We start from the raw sequence: 19,035 nt of genomic DNA, 5'->3' as shown, positions 1-19,035 counted from the left end.
CCTGCTGCGTTCACCAGCAACTTTTATGTGTGTTTCCTGAATTTAAGGGCAGGTTAGAAGTTGGAGGTAAAATTAATGAAATTGACAAGCTCAACATTCAGTAGTCAATGTAGCACAGACAGAGTTGGGGAGCATTACCAGGGAAGGCTTGGCATTGCTTGGTTCCAGGAAGCCAACAAAAAGGCCAGCGTAGCTAGGGCCCATTGCTACATCTTGAATTTGGAGTAAGTGGGAGGAGCCAAAAGAGAATTTGTTGAGGATGAGGACCAGTTCCGCCAGGCAAAGGAGGGTGGTGGTGAAGGGATACTAATCGGCTTTGTGGACAATAAAGAAGTGAAGAGCTTTAAGACCTTCTTGATGGGGAATAGAAGTATGTAGGGCTGGGATATCCATAGTGAAAACGAGGAGATTAGGGCCAGGGAATTGAAAGTTGTTGGGAATATCCAGAGCATGTGGAGGGTCATGGATGTAAGTGGGAAAGGACTAAACCAAGAGGAACAAGATGGAGTTGAAGTACGTGGACGCAAGTTCAGTGGGGCAGGTGCTGGCAGAAACAGTGGGCCTACCTGGTGATGCTACAGAGGGCCCCTGATAGCTTGGAGAGAGCAGATCTTGATACTGGCAGAGTTGTTCTTTTGTGTGTGAAAAGAAAACCTCCAGCGCTTAAGGGGCCACGCAACCAGAAAACTCTTGAGAAACCAGACATGGTGCTTTTTTAAAAAAAGATAAATAGGTTGGGTAATTGTAACCTCATCACAGGACTGCCCTTTGGCCCAGGTCATCCATGCCGATCAAGACTTATATCCGAGTCGGTCTAATTTCCACACATTTAACCTTTATCCAGCTAAAACTTCATCGCCTATTTACCTCTCCAAATTTCCCTTTAACACTGTGATTGTATCTGATTCTACAGCTTCCTCTGGCAGCTTGTTCCATACACCCAGCATAATCTGTGTTAAAAAAAAATTGCCTCTCAGTCCCTTTTAAATCACTGATCTCACTTTAAACCTATGCTTCTGAATTATAGACTCCCCTACCAATTTTCAAACATCAGTTGACTACAATAACAGCAGCAGCTAATGAAAAACACTGATACCCTTATAATCCAACACCACTAGCACTTTAATCAAAACACACATAATGCTGGAGGAACTCAGCAAGCCAGGCAGCATCTATGGAAAAGAGTACAGTTGACATTTCGGGCCAAGGACCACGACCATCGAACAATATATGCTGGTCATGCAGTAGAAACAGAAATGAATTTTGACCTTTATTGTCGACAAGGTCCTTTGAATAAATTGGACTGCCATCTTCATAATTTGGATCATGGACCGTGTAATCAAAAAGCAATTTACTGAAGGTTTCCAAATCAGGCCACTGTAAGCTTTCTTTCTGTTGTGATACAGAATGTTCTTTAACATCTAAAAGATCAAAGAGAAATAGAGAAAATTAAATTATGAGTTTATCCACTCATTATGGTTCTTCACATTTCCAGTAACAAAGGTTTATTATGTGAGTAAATAAAACATTATAATACAAGGAAATCTGATTAGTTATTAGAATGTATAGAATAAGATCCATACTTATATACAAATAAATCTCTATAATAAAATCAATACCCAGACAATAAAAAATTCATTTTACTTGGTACATAGAATGAATCTTCAAATCTAAAAACTTTCAATGCCAAGCTCACATATTGGTTGTAAGTTGCTAAATTCATTCTTGAATCTCATCACAAATTCTAAATCCTCATGACTAATGCTCTAAATTTAGATTTTTCTCCACAACAGAGTAAAATAGAGCTTGTAAAATGAATGAATCAGGATCCCATTTTATACCCGAATTAATTTCATTTAAAGTACTCCCAGTTTGATACCATCCCATGCCCTTTATTTACAGTCACACAAAGTCAATTTTATCTCCAGCACATTCATACTCACATTAGTTTTCATGACTGGATATGGTTCCAGTACACATCATGGCCATTTAAAAAGTTCCAACTCTGTAAGACCTCTATTGAATATCACTATTGTCGTACTAGGGGTTTGTTAATAATTCTACTTACACCAAAAGCAGGGTTATTAGCAAAACCATGACACTACCTATCATAGTTCTTTCTGTGTACCTAGATTCACCAATTTTTTAATATTGTTCATTTACAGGAAGTGCTTGTTATTTGCAAGACTGGTAAGAAGGAACCATGTCAGTGCAGATATGGATCCAAGTCTGAATGGTAGTGAGAGATATTATTAGAAGTTTTTTTATTATTAAGTAGTTTCATGAGCACCATTATATCTTCTAGATTTAAAAAAAATCCATATTTTTACTTAATGAATTGAATCTAAATACCCCTCACTGCTGTCATGAGATGCTTCCTTGTGTTCACAAATCATCGTCTAGGTCTGTATGCTAGTCAAGTAATTTGACTACTTTGCTACTGCACTCAGGTAAATATTCTGTATACAGCCTGATCATGAAACTGTAATAAATCATTAAATATAAGTAGATATTCAGCAGTGCTAGTTATGAGAAATAAAATGAGTGGTAAAACCTACTTATGGATAATTGGGTGAAATATATACGGGCAAGTATCTCTGGTGTTATGCATTTTACTTCATACGAAAGTTGAAAGTTTAGAGAACTCTTTCGTCAAGGCTATACTATTCAAACTGTTTCAAATGTGAAGTTACTATTAAGGTGAGAATCCAGATCTTCTGACTTCTACGTCAAATAACTGCCTTTTACCATAGAAACCATAGAAACTACAGCACAGAAACAGGTCCTTTGGCCCTTCTTGGCTGTGCTGAACCATTCTCTGCCTAGTCCCACTGACCTGCACACGGACCATATCCCTCCATACACCTCCCATCCATGTATCTGTCCAATTTATTCTTAAATGTTAAAAAAGAACCCGCATTTACCACCTCGTCTGGCTGCTCATTCCATACTCCCACCACTCTCTGTGTGAAGAAGCCCCCCCCCAATGTTCCCTTTAACTTTTCCCCCCTCACCCTTAACCCATGTCCTCTGGTTTTTTTCTCCCCTTGCCTCAGTGGAAAAAGCCTGCTTGCATTCACTCTATCTATACCCATCATAATTTTATATACCTGTATCAAATCTCCCCTCATTCTTCTACGCTCCAGGGAATAAAGTCCTAACCTATTCAACCTTTCTCTGTAACTGAGTTTCTCAAGTTCCACAAACATCCTTGTAAACCTTCTCTGCACTCTTTCAACCTTATTTATATCCTTCCTGTAATTTGGTGACCAAAACGGAACACAATACTCCAGATTCGGCCTCACCAATGCCTTATACAACCTCATCATAACATTCCAGCTCTTATACTCAATACTTCGATTAATAAAGGCCAATGTACCAAAAGCTCTCTTTACGACCCTATCTACCTGTGACAACACTTTTAGGGAATTTTGTATCTGTATTCCCAGATCCCTCCGTTCCACTGCACTCCTCAGTGCCTTACCATTAACCCTGTATGTTCTATGTTGGTTTGTCCTTCCAACGTGCAATACCTCACGCTTGTCGGTATTAAACTCCATCTGCCATTTTTCAGCCCATTTTTCCAGCTGGTCCAAGTCCCTCTGCAGGCTCTGAAAACCTTCCTCACTGTCTACTACACCTCCAATCTTTGTATCATCAGCAAACTTGCTGATCCAATTTACCACATTATCATCCAGATCATTGATATAGATGCCAAATAACAATGGACCCAGCACTGATCCCTGTGGCACACCACTAGTCACAGGCCTCCACTCAGAGAAGCAATTCTCTACCACCACTCTCTGGCTTCTTCTATCGAGCCAATGTCTAATCCAATTTACCACCTCTCCATGTATACCTAGCGACTGAATTTTCCTAACTAACCTCCCATGCGGGACCTTGTCAAAGGCCTTACTGAAGTCCATGTAGACAATATCCACTGCCTTCCCTTCATCCACTTTCCTGGTAACCTCCACGAAAAACTCCAACAGATTGGTCAAACATGACCTACCATGCACAAAGCCATGTTGACTCTCCCTAATAAGCCCCTGTCTATCCAAATGCTTGTAGATTCTGTCTCTTAGTACTCCCTCCAATAACTTACCTACTACTGACGTTAAGCTCACCGGCCTATAATTTCCCGGATTACTTTTCGATCCTTTTTTAAACAACGGAACAACATGAGCCACTCTCCAATCCTCCGGCACTTCACCCGTAGACAGCGACATTTTAAATATTTCTACCAGGGCCCCCGCAATTTCAACACTAGTCTCCTTCAAGGTCCGAGGGAACACTCTGTCAGGTCCCGGGGATTTATCCACTTTAATTTTCCTCAAGACAGCAAGCACCTCCTCCTTTTCAATCTGTACAGTTTCCATGGTCTCACTACTTGATTCCCTCAATTCCATAGATTTCATGCCAGCTTCCTTAGTAAATACAGACGCAAAAAACCTATTTAAGATCTCCCCCATCTCCTTTGGTTCTGCACAAAGCCAACCACTCTGATCTTCAAGAGGACCAATTTTATCCCTTACAATCCTTTTGCTCTTAATATACTTGTAAAACCTCTTTGGATTCTCCTTCACTTTGACTGCCAAGGCAACCTCATGTCTTCTTTTAGCCCTCCTGATTTCTTTCTTAAGTATTTTCTTGCACTTCTTATACTCCTCAAGCACCTGATTTACCCCTGTTTCCTATACATTTCATACAATTCCCTCTTCCTCTTTATCAGAGTTGCAATATCCCTTGAGAACCAAGGTTCCTTATTCCTATTTAATTTGCCTTTAATCCTGACAGGAACATACAAACTCTGCACTCTCAAAATTTCCCCTTTGAAGGCTTCCCACCTACCAATCACATCTTTGCCAGAGAACAACCTGTCCCAATCCACGCTTTTTAGATCCTTTCTCATTTCTTCAAATTTGGCCTTCTTCCAGTTCAGAACCTCAACCCTAGGACCAGATCTATCCTTGTCCATGATCAAATTGAAACTAATGGTGTTATGATCACTGGAACCAAAGTGCTCTCCTACACAGACTTCCATCACTTGCCCTTGTGTATGCTTTGTGAAGCGTGGTGCAAAAACATGCAACTTTACATTTCATAGTTTGGAAAGCTCAGAATCATCAACATATACTTCTAGTTTTCCTATTTAACTGCACATCACCTCAAAGTTATCAGATTCACTGTGACAATGGTGAATACTGAGAGCTTTGCCACCAGTAGAACTGCAGATATGAACTATTGTTAGAGACAAACTTTTCAAGATCATGCTAGAGACCCACTTACTGAGATTAATTTCTTCCTCATCATAAACATCTACTTCCATCAGTCGGATCAACATCCTCGACAGAATATTGAGGAACTGCAGATAAGCCCCAGTCTTCCCCACCTGAAAATAATGATATAGGTAAGGGAATGTTTACAAGAGATCCATATAAAAATTAAGGCTGCAGCAGGAGTGCATGGATGAAATAATTGATAAATACACCAAGTTTTTGTTTCCTGTGATGTGCATAATCACAGCTTGCTGTCATTGCTATCTATTCTGTTGGATAATTGCTGCCTCAATATAGAGCCAACATCATGAATGAACCTGTCCCAAACTACGTGGAACTGACCCAGACTTCTGAAAAGGGGCATTCACTGACAGTCATCCTGAAGCTATAGTATGGAAGATATTCAAGAGCAGTAGATTCCACGATTTTCTCAAACACCCGAGACATTAGTGGAGATGACAGAGTTTAGAGGGTGTCACACTTTCCTGACCAACTGTGGTAGGGATTACTGTGTCTGTTGAAGCCAGCAGTCAAACTCCAGGGGACCAATACTCCCTTCTTCATTGCAGGAGCTTGTGTGGGAACATTTAAATCAAGAAGAATCAAATGCTCACCATCTTTGGAGCAGCCATGCTGAAGCTGTGGTCAACAGAATCAAATTGCTTAATTCAATGCTGCAAGAAATTTACTAGCAAGGATATTCAAATGTCGTAATTAACCTTCTGCACCGTTAGCCTCAGCTCCATGAAAAGTAGTGTCATCAGTCACCCATCAACCACCTTTTTCAGGATGCCTTTTGAACATTCATAGGTTCTCCTCAGGTACTTAATGCTGTTACAAGTCTCACTCTCCCATACCTGCACACACGCACACGCACACTTCCAACTGCTTGACATACTCGCCTTAACATAATCCTTCATGTGCACTGATGACCTTCAATCCCCTTCACAAGGAGGCATAAAATCACAGGAAGCGACAGTGAAGTCGTTGGGGATAAATGCAGCTGTGTGACCTTATCTGGTAGAAAGAGGCAGAGCTCACTTCCACTTAGCAGCCATTACTCAAGCTGCAGGCATGAGTTTGCAGGCCTCTTACACAACAATTCAGTAGTGGCAGAGGCCCAAGGAGACAGCTGCAATTAAGAGGGCTTTGCACATTTCATTTTGCATGCCGTAACACCACAGAGCACACCAAGAAATGCACCAGGGTTACAGGAGACACAGACAAGATGGTTAAGAGTTGAGTTGTCTAATCAGGGCTTGGAGGAGTGAACTGGATAACAGAGGAAACATTGGTGGGATGAGGGGGGAGGTACAAGGGAGGTCTGCTGGGGGAATACATGTCAAATAACTAAATTAAAAGAGACCACTCAAGTCAAGTTTCCTGTGTTGGCTGCATCTGCTATGGAGGTAAAGAATTACACAGAGAAACAAATTTATTAAAGCAGATCTCCATAATGTAAACAAGTGATTTATTAGTTCTCTGGCTACAGAAAATTAATGCTCTATTTGGCAAAAATCCCAGAACCAGCAGCAGCTTTGTAATTTAAGTTGTAGTTATATTTGTCAAAATATTTTTACTCTACTGTGGAAAGCACTCAGTGTGGTTGATGTTATCTAAATCATTCAATGGATATCAATTTGGCCATCTAAACTTGTTTTTAATTCATAGGTGCAATTGACAACTTCCATCTTTTCCAGACAAATGTATGTAAACTTCATACATAAAACAGAACTGGCACTCCTGGGTGAAGGAGAAAATGAATAACAAATCCAGGCATGGGAGTCAAGACAGTGAAATTCTGAAGTGATAATTCCTAAGATAAAGCTAGCATGGAGCCAAGTCTCTTTAAGCAAGTTTAAGAAAGTGAGTCAAAGTGTACAAATTACCATGTGAGACATCATCAACATTGGTCACACCAAATTCTTCCCTCTGTATATCACACCTTTTATTTTATAATGATGGTATATACACTTAATGACTACTTTATTAGGTATACCAACTCACTAATGCAAATATCTAATCAACCAGTCGTGGCAATAATTCAATGCATAAACACATGCAGACATGGTCAAGAGGTTCAGATGTTGATCAGATCACTGAAGGGTCCAGAACAAAGTAGCCTTATTCATTTGGTAAGATACAGCAAAACAAAATGCCAGGAACTAACAGATTACTCTAGGAGTTGAAGGAAAAAATTACAGAGGTCTTGGCAATTTTATTTCAGAGCAATGCAGTTATGTGATGGGAACTGAAAAGTTGCTGATCTGTACAATGTTTTAAACAAGGTGTCAGAGGTAATGACCAAATGGCAACATCTGCAGTAAGGAATATTTCAGCACTTTCAGTTAAGGAAAAATTACACTGGATTTAGAGTAGAATGAGAAATAGACAGAGTTTCAATGGCACAATTATGCTCATCAAATCTTAGTTCTTTGAGGAGGTAAATGGAAGTAATATGTGGAAGCAGAATGTATGGACATCTGAAAAAGAGAAAAACAGAAAAGTGGCTTGTATTCACTTTGTGCCTTTCACAGTTCACATGTGAAATGCCTTTAATAAGACACTACACAGAAAAATGATGGAGGGAATTAATTGTAAAGAAGGCGAGATTAAAATTGGTTACAAAGAAAAAAAAACAGATAGTAGGACAATAAAGAAGTTGAAGTAAGTGAAACCACAGTTGTTCTCATGATGAGACTTGGCTGCATTCACTCACTTGTGAAGAAACATGTGGATGCATATAGTTAATAGACCCTGTATATGAATGGAAAAAATTACAAAGCCTAGATATTAGTCCATGTCCTATACTCAAACAGATGTTTGAAGGGGCCTACACAGCTTCTAGCCAATGGCTTCCAGAGACACATTCAGCAGCCTACAGTGACTGACAATATTGGGGCATGAGGTCAGAGGCTTGTGCAGGGAACACCGACACACGCGATCTTCTCAGTTCTGAACTCAGAGGTAAGGATCTTCCCTTCTTACCCCACGTCATCAGTTTGTAGGGAAAATTTAATGTAACCAACGACTGAGATTCAGATTTATTTATCAAATGTACATAAAACCATACAGTGAAATGCATCATTTACATTAACAACTAACACACTTAAGGATGTGCTGGGGGCAACCTGCAAGTGTTATCACATATTCCAGTGCCAACATTGCATGTCCACAATGTTCAGCAGAACATATGCCACAACAAAACAAAACAAGCCGCTTTCCCATCCTCCCAACCACACTCTTACTCACACAGTCAGGACTCCAACTCCAGTACATGCTGCTTCTGGGCCTCTAGTCCTTGGACCCAGACTCACAGACAATGGGCCTCCAGTCTTCTGCCCCTAACCTGCACGCGCAAACAATGGGCTTCTGACCTTCAGACAAGCTGACCCAGCAATTTTGAATTTTGGGTCTCTATCTCCAAACTTGCACAGACCTCCGATAGGATTTGACAAAGGCGGGGGGTAGGGGGTAGGTCACAGGCCTTCATGCTTCTTGCCCGCTCAGAACTCTAAACTGGGATGCCAACCTGGGGATCACCAGTCTCCATTCTCAGCACCTGCCAACCCAACTTCTAGGATCACTGGCCTTCAACTGTGGAGTGCTCCAGCCTGGACTCCAAACACCAGCTCCTGCCCAACTCTTCATTTACTGCCCCATGGCCTCCAACTCTCTCTCATTCCTGCCCCTAAACCCTAAACTGACTCCTAACTTATCCCCCAAACTACCTCTACCAACCTAAAACACAACTAAGTCTGAGGCACAACATCCACAGCTTGCAGCTTGGCACCATTGTGACCACGAGATGAAATCAACTTCCACAAAATAAACTGATCTTGCAACAAGAACAAAGCAGGAACAGGGTGATCATGGCCAATAAAATTGTAACCTTCATCTTCACCTCCCTACCTGATCTGCATAATCAAGAACTCCCATTAGTCTGATGAAAGCAAATGAATAGTTTACCAATGACTTAAGCAAAGGACGAGATGAACCTGCATCAATATTTTCAATGGAATTTACAATAGGAGATAGAGTTGATTCCACTAAAGACAGAGGGAATGACGTTAGGATGGGGCAGCCCCATAAACTAAAAATCAGACTACAAGTCACATATAGAATATAATATCAGGAGATGGGACAGGAAACTCCAACCAAGCTCCAAGACCTGGGCCTCTGCACCTCCCTCTGCAACTGGATCCTTGACTTCTTAATCAGGAGACTACAGTCAGTGCAGATCAGAAATAACATTCCCTCAATGACAATTAGCACCTCGAGGATGTATGCTTAGCCCACTGCTCTACTCTCTCTACACACACGACTGTGCAGCTAGGCACAGCTCAAATGCCATTTATAAATTTACTGATAATACAACTACTGTGGGCAGAACTTCAGACGGTGATGAAGAGGCACACAGGAGCAAGATAGATCAGCTCGTTCAGTGGTGTTGCAACAACAGCCATACTCTCAAGGTCAGTAAAACCAAGGAAATTTTAGTGGACTTCAGAAAGCGGAAGTTGAGAGAACACACACCAGACGTCATTGAGGCATCAGTGGTGGAAAGGGTTAGCAGTTTTTTGGTTATCAACATTCCTGAAGATCTATCCCGGCACACCATACTGATGCAATTAAAGGAGGGTTAAGGTTTAAGGAGTCTTGGTATGCCACCAAATCTCTAGCGAATTTCTACAGATGCAGTGCGGAGAGCATTCTAGCTGGTTGCATTACCATCTGGTATGGAGGGACAGGATAGGAAAAAGCTGCAGACAATTGTAAACTCAGCCAGCTCCATCAGGGACACTAGACTTCCCAGCATCGAGGACACTTTCAAAAGCGATGCCTCAAGAAGGCGGCGTTCATCACGAAGGACCCCCATCACTCTGGACGTACCCCCTTCTCATTGTTACCATCAAGAATGTACAGGAGCCTGAAGATACACACTCAAGGTTTCACGAACAGCTTCTCCCCCCTACCGTCAGATTTCTGAATGGACAACGAACTCATGTACTCTACCTTTTTTTTGCTATCTTTTTGCACTATTTAATTTTTAAATATATTTTTCTGATGGTAATTTATAGTTTTAAAAATTATTATCTATTGCAATGTACTGCTGCCGCAAAACAACAATTTTCATGTCATATCCCAAAGATATATATTTCAGGCAGTTCCCTCTTTTGTTCCTAAAAAGTTCTTTGGTAGAATAGATTCTATAATTTCATCTTACATCTGGAACAATAAAAATCCTAGATCGAGTAAACTCTTATTGCAGAAATTAAAAAAGGATGGTGGTATGGCTTTGCCTAATTTTAGAATGTACTATTGCGCAATCAATATTCAATACGTTACTTTTTCAATTCACTATTTAGATATATATGGATGTCCTTCATGGTTGGATCTAGAGGCAAACTCGGTGAAAGGTTTCTCTTTGGCCTCTTTACTGGGAGTTCCTCTTCCCTTTTTTGCTTTCTAAGATTAGCAGGCAAGAACTTAATCCTGTTATTAAACATACATTAAGGATTTGGTTCCAGTTTCGGAGATTTTTCGAGTTTAATAATTTTATTCTTTCTAGTAATATTTATCTCAATTATTTTTTAAACTGTCAACTTTGGATAAGGTCTTTTTAATTTGGAAAACTAAGGGAATAATAACTTTTTCAGATTTATTTTTTAGGGACTGTTTAATGTCTTTTTCTCAGTTAGCCGACAAATATGATTTATCTAATGTACACTTTTTTAGATATTTACAAATTAGGAATTTTTAACGTGGTTTGTTACCAAATTACCCTTCTGTTTATCCATCTAATATGATAGATGTTCTCTTTCAGTTTAAACCATCTCAAAAAGGGTTGATAGCTATAATATATAAGCAGTTACTGAGTTTACGAATGATATCTAATGATAAAATTAAACGTGCTTGGGAATTGGAACTTCGCGTCATTTACAGATAGTCAATGGAGTAAAATTTTTCATTTGGTTAACAACTCATCTATTTGTGCCTGTCATTCCTTGATACAGTTCAAGGTAGTACACCGGTTCCATACGTCAAAGGATAAATTAGCGCATATCTTCCCTAATATTAATCCGATTTGTAACAGATGTAATACTGAGTTGGCCACTTTAACTCATATGTATTGATCTTGTATAAAGCTAGATAACTTTTGGAGAGATGTTTTTAAAACACTATCAAGAGTTCTGGATCTGGATATACAACCTCACTTGCTTACGGCAATTTTTGGGATTATTCCACTGGAAGCAGGAAATATTCCTGTTTCTGCTCAACGTATGATGGCCTTTTTGACATTACTGGCTAGGACAGCCACTTTATTGAACTGGAAGGATTCTAATCCACCTACGGTCTTTTACTGGCTCTCCTCCATTATGTCCTGTTGAAGTTTAGAGAAAATAAGAAGTCGGACATTTGATACATCCTTTAAATTTGAGCAAATATGGCGACCTTTTATCCAATATTTTCATTTAATTTGATTTATTACACTTTCAATCTTTTTTTTTCCGAAGTCTTAGATTTGATCAGAAAGCATTTCTTTCTTTTTGTCATATCCTCAAAATGGACTGCCCAGTCCCTTTGTTTTTGTTTTATTATAGTGCAGTGGGTTTTTTTTCTTTTCATTTAAAATCCAATGTTTTTTCCTTTCTTTTCATAAACTAGTAAGAGGAGAATTGTTATTTTTTTTATTATTATTATATATTTTACACTGGTTTAATATTATCTATGTTTATCTTAATCTGGCTTTATAATGTAACTGATATATGTATTTGAACTAATTCACCTCTTGACTGTATCTTTGCCTTTTTAAAAAAGCAATAAAAAGATTAATAAAGAAAGACATATCCCAAAGATAATAAATCTGAATCTGACTTTGATCCTGAGGAATTTTAAAACAGTTAACTGTAAAAAAAAACTGTAAACAGGCAACAAGTCAGTCAACACTCATTGAGGGAAAAATTACGTTAATGTTTTGGATATGTTTCACCAATATAAAATAAAAAGCAGGATCTCAAAAGCAGGAAAGCATCATGGGATCATAAAGCCCTTCAACTCAACTGGTCCAGACCAACTAAGATGCCCCATACGAGCTAGCCCCATTTGCCAGTGTTCAGTCCATAACTTTGTAAACTCTTCCAATCCAACACACCTGTCAAAAAGATGTTACTGTACCTGCCTCAGTCATTCCACAAACATACCACCATTTGCGTAAAAAGGCCTTTAATTTACTGGCAAATGCAAAAGACGCAAATTAATTATATTTTGGAGAAATTAAGGCTCCAAAATAATGCACAGGCCAACAACATGAATGGATTCTTCTTTGAAAGATTCTTGTTACTACTTCTAGAAATGCTTCTCTTTAACAGTAACAATGAGCTGAAGAATACTGGCCAAGACTTATTAAAATGGACAATTCTTCTTGGGGTAGTGAAAATGAGAATCAATGTTCTCAGACCCATGAGCACATTTCAAGTAGTCACTGGAGGACGGTGCAACAGCAAGAACAGAGATAGTAATATCAAACATAAAATCCTTCGGCAGCTTGACAGCACTGTGGAGAGATAAGGAATGCATTTTGTTTGGATTGACAGCAAGCATGTAATGACACAGAGCATATAGTTTCATTTCATACTCATCTTCTCCAAACTGCAGCATACACAATATTACAAGGATCCATATATAATCCCCCACCGTTAAAATTTTGTAACTGAAAATCATAAAGCTCAGCAACAAGCCCTTGTCCAAGATGGTCCATGCCAACCAAGATTCCCAAATCAGCTCGTCCCATTTGTCTCTGTTTCACCCACTTCCCTCAAACTTTTCCTTTCTGCATACCTGTCCAAGTGCCTTTTATATATTGTTAACATACCTGCCTCAAATCTTTCCTCTGGCAGCTCAGTCCATATACTGACCACCTTCTGAGTGAAGGAGATTTGCCCCTCGTGTTCCTGTTAAATCTCTCTTACCTTACCTTAAACCCAGGCCCTTTAGTTCTTCATTCCTCAACTCTGGAAAAAAGGCTGTTTGTGAATACAGCCTTTCCATGTCCCTCATGATTTTATTGACTTCTGTAAGATCACCTCTCATCTTCCTACTCCTCGATGAAATGTTCCATGCTGCTCAAACTTCCCCCTTAACTCAGTCTCGGCAATACCTCAGTACTCTTACTAAAACCAAACACAATACTACAAATGGCCAATAGGCTGGTCCTGGACTTATTCCATAATTTACTGGCATAATTTACATATTACTATTTAACTATTTATGGTTCTATTACTATTTATTATTTATGGTGCAACTGTAACGAGAACCACTTTCCCCCGGGATCAATAAAGTATGACTATGACTATGACTAAATCGCCTCACCACTGTCCTGTTCAACTGAAACATAACATTCCAACTACTGTACTCAGTGCCCTGCTGATGAAGGTCAGTGTGCCAAAAGCCCTCTTCACCAGCCCATCTACATGTGATGCCACATTCAGGGAACTTTGTCTTGTACTCCTAGGTTCCTTTCCTCCACAACACTCCCCAGGACTCCACTGTTCACTGTGTCTTATATCCAATTAGCTAGATCTCACCGGATCATCTGCAATCTAACCTACAGAGCAGCCTTGGATGTACGCACAATGCTCTTAAAATATTCTTTTCTGACAATTACACAAAAGTCTAATATTTCTGAAGCCTTGGGCATCTTTCTCTCCTAACTATGGTGGGAAGGTAGCAGGTTACACTCCACAGGACAGTCCTCTAACTTCTACATATACTGCTAATTTGTGTAAGGCAGAACTATACTCAAGTTATCCAGGTGGCAATATCAATAAGTCAAGAATGAGTAATTTAGATGTGCACAACCAAAAGGTTACCTTCTGATGATCAAGACTGATTAGGGGCACCTTCTGTACTTAGGTGTGCTACAGGTGAATTTGACTTTCTTTTTAATCCCCATCCCAAATGATGTTTTAAAGCAACAGTCATACAATATTCATGTTCTCTTTCGATCTACTCCTTCCACCTCACCTGCGGTGGGCCACTCAGCAGAAGTCTGCGGGGATGAAATATCTCAGTTCTACTCTGCATCTTGTTAAAATCCATGTGGTTTTGCTTAGCTGCCGTCCACTGACGATAGTACAGTGATTGCTCAGTGGAGGTCATAATTTTAGCCAATGAGGGACGACAGGGAGTAATCCATTGAACGGAATGATGAGGAAGGAAAGATGATAATTTGGCCACTCCAGCATTGTCCACTTTAGTAACTATTCCATAGACCAATTTTGGGAGAATCACAGTTGGCGGTTGACTGAATGCTTTTGCCTTTGGGCAATGGGATGACACCTGTCCTACAATGGGAGTCTGAGTAGAGGAAGGGTCTGAAGAAATTCCCTTTGAAGTTTTCCTTGAGCTTTTGCTTTTGGTGTTACTTTGATCTTTTTCTGAATGCTTTATCTCACATTTCGATATCTGCTTTATGTTATCTGACTTTAGCTTTGACATCTCTCTGGCCACAGTACTGTCCTCAACATTAACAGAATCAACATTCAGTGGATGTCTTGCAGAACTGTCTGCTCCAGAGCCTGAGAAATGATCACCATCACCGATCAAGCCTAATTTTGACATAGAAAAATAAAGAGATTAGTTTGCATCAGATGAAAAATTGTAACATTTGACTAATTCATCATTTGATCTATTATGCATTGGAAATGAAAGTTCAAATCTTTTTCTTACTTGAAGCTTTCGATGACTTGGACGAAGCTGAGTGATTAGAATGGGAACGCTGTCTTTTAGTGCTGCTACTCTTAGCCGAGCCTTCAACTGTTGACGCTAAAATAAAAGCCACAGGAGAGAAATTGTAATGAGAGCCCATGTGTTTTCTGTTGAATAGATTCTTGTGGTCCTTACTACCCTGTTGCTTGTAGTATTTGCCATCTCTAAGCATAGCCAATGGGCATACAAAGGCATTAAAACTCCGGTACATCATAGCCGACCATGTACATCAAATGCTTAAAGCCAAATAACTCAGCCCAGACCAGGGATAACGGCAGGGCTTTTCCTGCTCAGTCCTTTGCCACGGTAATAAAAACAGAACAACAATCACCAGGACCATCTTATCCTACTTAGAGTTACATCTACGCGTCTCTTAAAAAGCCGACGTTTTGGTAACTTGGATATTTCAAAACAACTTGCCTTCAACTGCAACATTGTCTTCATCATCATCAGTGCTGCCTGGCTTATCCAGGTCACTCTCAGAGGGATCATTCATTGTTCCAGTTTGCACAATGGCATCGGGGACTATGTAACAAGCAGCCAGACCCAGTTCTTGTTCCAAAGCAGTTCGCAAAAGACAAGTTGAATTTATTAAACGCAAGTCATAGTACTTTGCAGATCTGTGACAGAAGCAGAAAGCTGAAGCAATCCCAAGCAAATATCCAGATTATTCCATTCACAGAATCTACTGATTACTTTCTATATAAAACTCTGTATCTGCCAGGAAGGTTAAGGAAATTAGAGCAGGGACAAAGTGATTTTAAATATGTGCCAGTGTGCGAAATCTCAGGGATAACCACTGGCTTCAGTTTTCATGTGCACTGCTACATGGTGCGGCTTACTCAATACACTTTTGCCTGACACTGACCAGCTAGCTGAGAAACTTATAGGTGTTCAAGCACAAGTTTGGAAACCTGTTGATCTTCCAGCACAGCTCGATGCCTGTAAGGGAATGCAGCAGACTAGCACAGACCAGGCTGCAAGAGAAAGAGCTGATGGAAACGTGGACGCTCAGTGCAGCCAATTCTAAGGCTCTGTGGGGAAGGACTTCCGTGTAGGCTCCTTCCACTACTACACAGAGCAGCAGATTTGGGTGAGGAAGCCCTTCAACCAATGAAAGGAGTATGGAACCACGTGAGTGGCAATAGTGCTATGTTTGTTTGTGTCCATTTTAAAGAGTTTACAATACTGAATGTAATGATCATGAATATTCAATTATTTTGCACTGCTTATTCCTATTTATATATATTTATCATGAATAAAGTCTATTTTTGAGAATAATAACAGTTATTCACCACAATTTACACTGATTATTTAAAACAATTAAAATTAATATAAGTGACAGAATATCATATTGTAACTTGTTACCGGTCAATAAACTGGTCATTGATTACTATGACGAGTTTCCATTAACTATACTTGTTTGTGATTTGACAAGGAGACTCAAAAGTTATGTTAAATATGTGCAAAAACATTAACAAAATTTCTTAAAATGTCTGGAAATGTCTTTAAAATTTTTCTAAAAGGTTTACCATAATATGTAAACCTTCATTATTTTGTATAATATTTAAAATAGTTTAATTAATAAAACAGAAAATAGATTTATCATGGAAAACTACCAGTAAACAGCACAGTCACCTTCTTAAATCTATCAAAGAATACTTTCAAAAACAAGTATAATAGAAAATGTTTCAAAGTGTTGCCTAATTGCACTTATTACTGTTGGCACTGGCCAACAGTAAATTCAAAGCTCTTGGGCAGTGATCATGAAATTTAAATCAAATTCCGAAATGAATTCTGGGAGGCTGATTAAGTATTGTAATAAGAACTCAGCCTTTTGCTGATAGGTCAACACTGCATGATTCACTAAGCAAGTTCAAACTTGTGGGAGAACAGTAAGTGGACATGTTGTGAAGGGAAAAAATGGACAAAAGAAACACAATGACAAAGAGGATAAAAATAAGGGAGAGGGTGTGGAATGAAAAGGAACAAGAGAATTGTAGCAGAAAGAAGTGAAGAAGAAATTAATGTTCACTGAGTGAAAAGACTTGGGAGCAGTGATATTGAAGCACTGTGGAAATTAGAGTAAGACTATAAAGAATTGTGGGATTCAAAAGAAAAATAATTATGACCTAATTATTGCGACTTAACCTTTATAAAAAGTTCAATGAAATTTACCAATTAGCTTATCCAGTTACAGTCTCTGTCTAATCAGTCAAATGCTAAGACACCAGTGATAGACTTAGGGATTCTTCATGCCACAACAATATCAAGCAGAGCATAACTGCATTATCAGTGGACATTTTCTTGCCTTCTATTACCTATGCTTTCTACTCAGAAGGGTGAGTTATCAAAGTAGTTGATTTATCAAAAGAAATTATAAAACTACAAAAAATGCTTGCCCTTAGGGCTAACATTTCTTTTAATTGTCTTAAAATAAAGTTTTTGAGACAAATTCTGTTGCTGTCATAATTATTTTGAGTGTAACAATTTTGAGATCAAAATCCAGTTTGATAAAAATGATTAAGAGTTGGAATAAATCAGCCTTTAGAGAAGGATTTTTTTTAATGTAGTTCTTTTCAGTGTCTGGACTTCATTAGTGTGGCCAACACAAATTCATATTCCCCTTGAAAGGATAGCTCAGCAGATCATTTACAGTTGCAAGAAAAAGTTTACAAACCCTTTCCAATTACCTGGTTTTCTGCATGAATTATTTATAAAATATGGTCTGATCTTCATCTGTCACAATAATAGACGAACACCATCAGCCTAAACTAATAACCACAAATACATCGTACTTCTTCTCGCCATTATTGAGTACACCATTTAAACAATAACAGTCTAGGTTCAAAAAAGTATGTGAAACTCTGGGATAATGCCTTCTACAAAAGCTATTTGGATTCAGTGAGGTGTGGGTTGTAGAGGTGCCCTGCCCTTTAAAAAAGATACACAAAGTCAGGTTACTGACAGAGCCTACTCTTCTCAAGAGAAATCTCTTTATCTGGACCATGACTCGATCAAAACAACTTTCTGAGGACCTTAGAGGAAGAATTGTAGAGTTGCAGGAAGCTGGAAAAGACTACGGAAGCATTTCTAAAGACCTGAGTGTTCATCAGTCCACAGTAAGAAAAATTGTCTACAAATGCAGGAAACTCAGTATTGTCACTACTCTTCCTAGGAGTGGACAACCTGCAAAGACCACACCAACATTACAATGTGCAATGCTGAAGGAGGTGAAAAAGAACCCAAGGATAACAGCAAAAGACCTGCAGAAATCCCTAGGACATGCTAATCTCTGAACAAGAATGGTGTTCATGGAAGGACACGATGGAGGAAACCACTGCTCAACAAACAACCATTGCTGCATGCCTCAAGTTTGCAAAGACCACCTGGATGCTCCACAATGCTTCTGGGACAATATTCTGTGGACAAAAGTTGAACTTCTCAGCAGAAGTGTGCAGTGCTTTGCTTGGAGGAAAAAGCGCACTGCGCACCAACACCAAAACCTCATCTCAACATGCTGAAGCATGGTAGAAGGAGCATCATAGTTTGGGGCTGCTTTGCCGCCTCAGGGCCTGGACAGCTTGCAGTTGTTCAGGGAACAATGAATTCAAAATTGTATCAAGACATTTTACAGAAGAATGTTGGGGTAGCAGTCCGTCACCTGAAGCTTAATAGAAGCTGGATGATGCAACAAGACAATGATACGAAACACAAGAGTAAATCCACAACAGAACGGTTTGAAAAGAAGAAAATTCGTGTTTTGAAATACCAAAGTCATTGTCCAGATCTTAACCCAATTGAGATGCTGTGGCCCATAACCTGAAGAGGGCTGTTCATGCAAAGTATTCCAGAAATCTTGAACTCTGTGGAGGAATGGTCTAAAATTCCTCTAAGCTGATGTGCAGGACTGATCAACAGTTACCGGAAACATTAGGTTGAAGTTATTGCTGTACAAGGGGGTCACACCAGTTACTGAAAGCAA

The 19,035-nt window shown here is 39.3% G+C and overlaps 1 protein-coding gene across 18 annotated transcripts in view; it reads right to left on the bottom strand.

Annotated features, from left to right (window-relative positions):
- The window catches only part of LOC140193984 (protein GREB1-like), a 458,873-nt gene that overhangs the window by 183,077 nt on the left and 256,761 nt on the right, over window positions 1-19,035 (bottom strand). For 17 of the 18 annotated variants that reach the window (XM_072251241.1, XM_072251242.1, XM_072251240.1 and 14 more), the window contains 5 exons: window positions 15,471-15,670; window positions 15,012-15,107; window positions 14,307-14,890; window positions 5,290-5,392; window positions 1,269-1,421 (listed from right to left, as the gene is read on the bottom strand). In XM_072251241.1, the coding sequence (XP_072107342.1) occupies window positions 1,269-1,421; window positions 5,290-5,392; window positions 14,307-14,890; window positions 15,012-15,107; window positions 15,471-15,670 (1,136 nt within the window). The remainder of the gene's footprint in view (window positions 1-1,268; window positions 1,422-5,289; window positions 5,393-14,306; window positions 14,891-15,011; window positions 15,108-15,470; window positions 15,671-19,035) is intronic. The other variant, XM_072251252.1, reaches the window with a different exon arrangement.

The sequence above is a fragment of the Mobula birostris genome, chromosome 2, assembly GCF_030028105.1.
Source record: "Mobula birostris isolate sMobBir1 chromosome 2, sMobBir1.hap1, whole genome shotgun sequence".
Taxonomy (NCBI): Eukaryota; Metazoa; Chordata; class Chondrichthyes; order Myliobatiformes; family Myliobatidae; genus Mobula; species Mobula birostris.
This window is presented reverse-complemented; position numbering and strand designations above follow the sequence as displayed.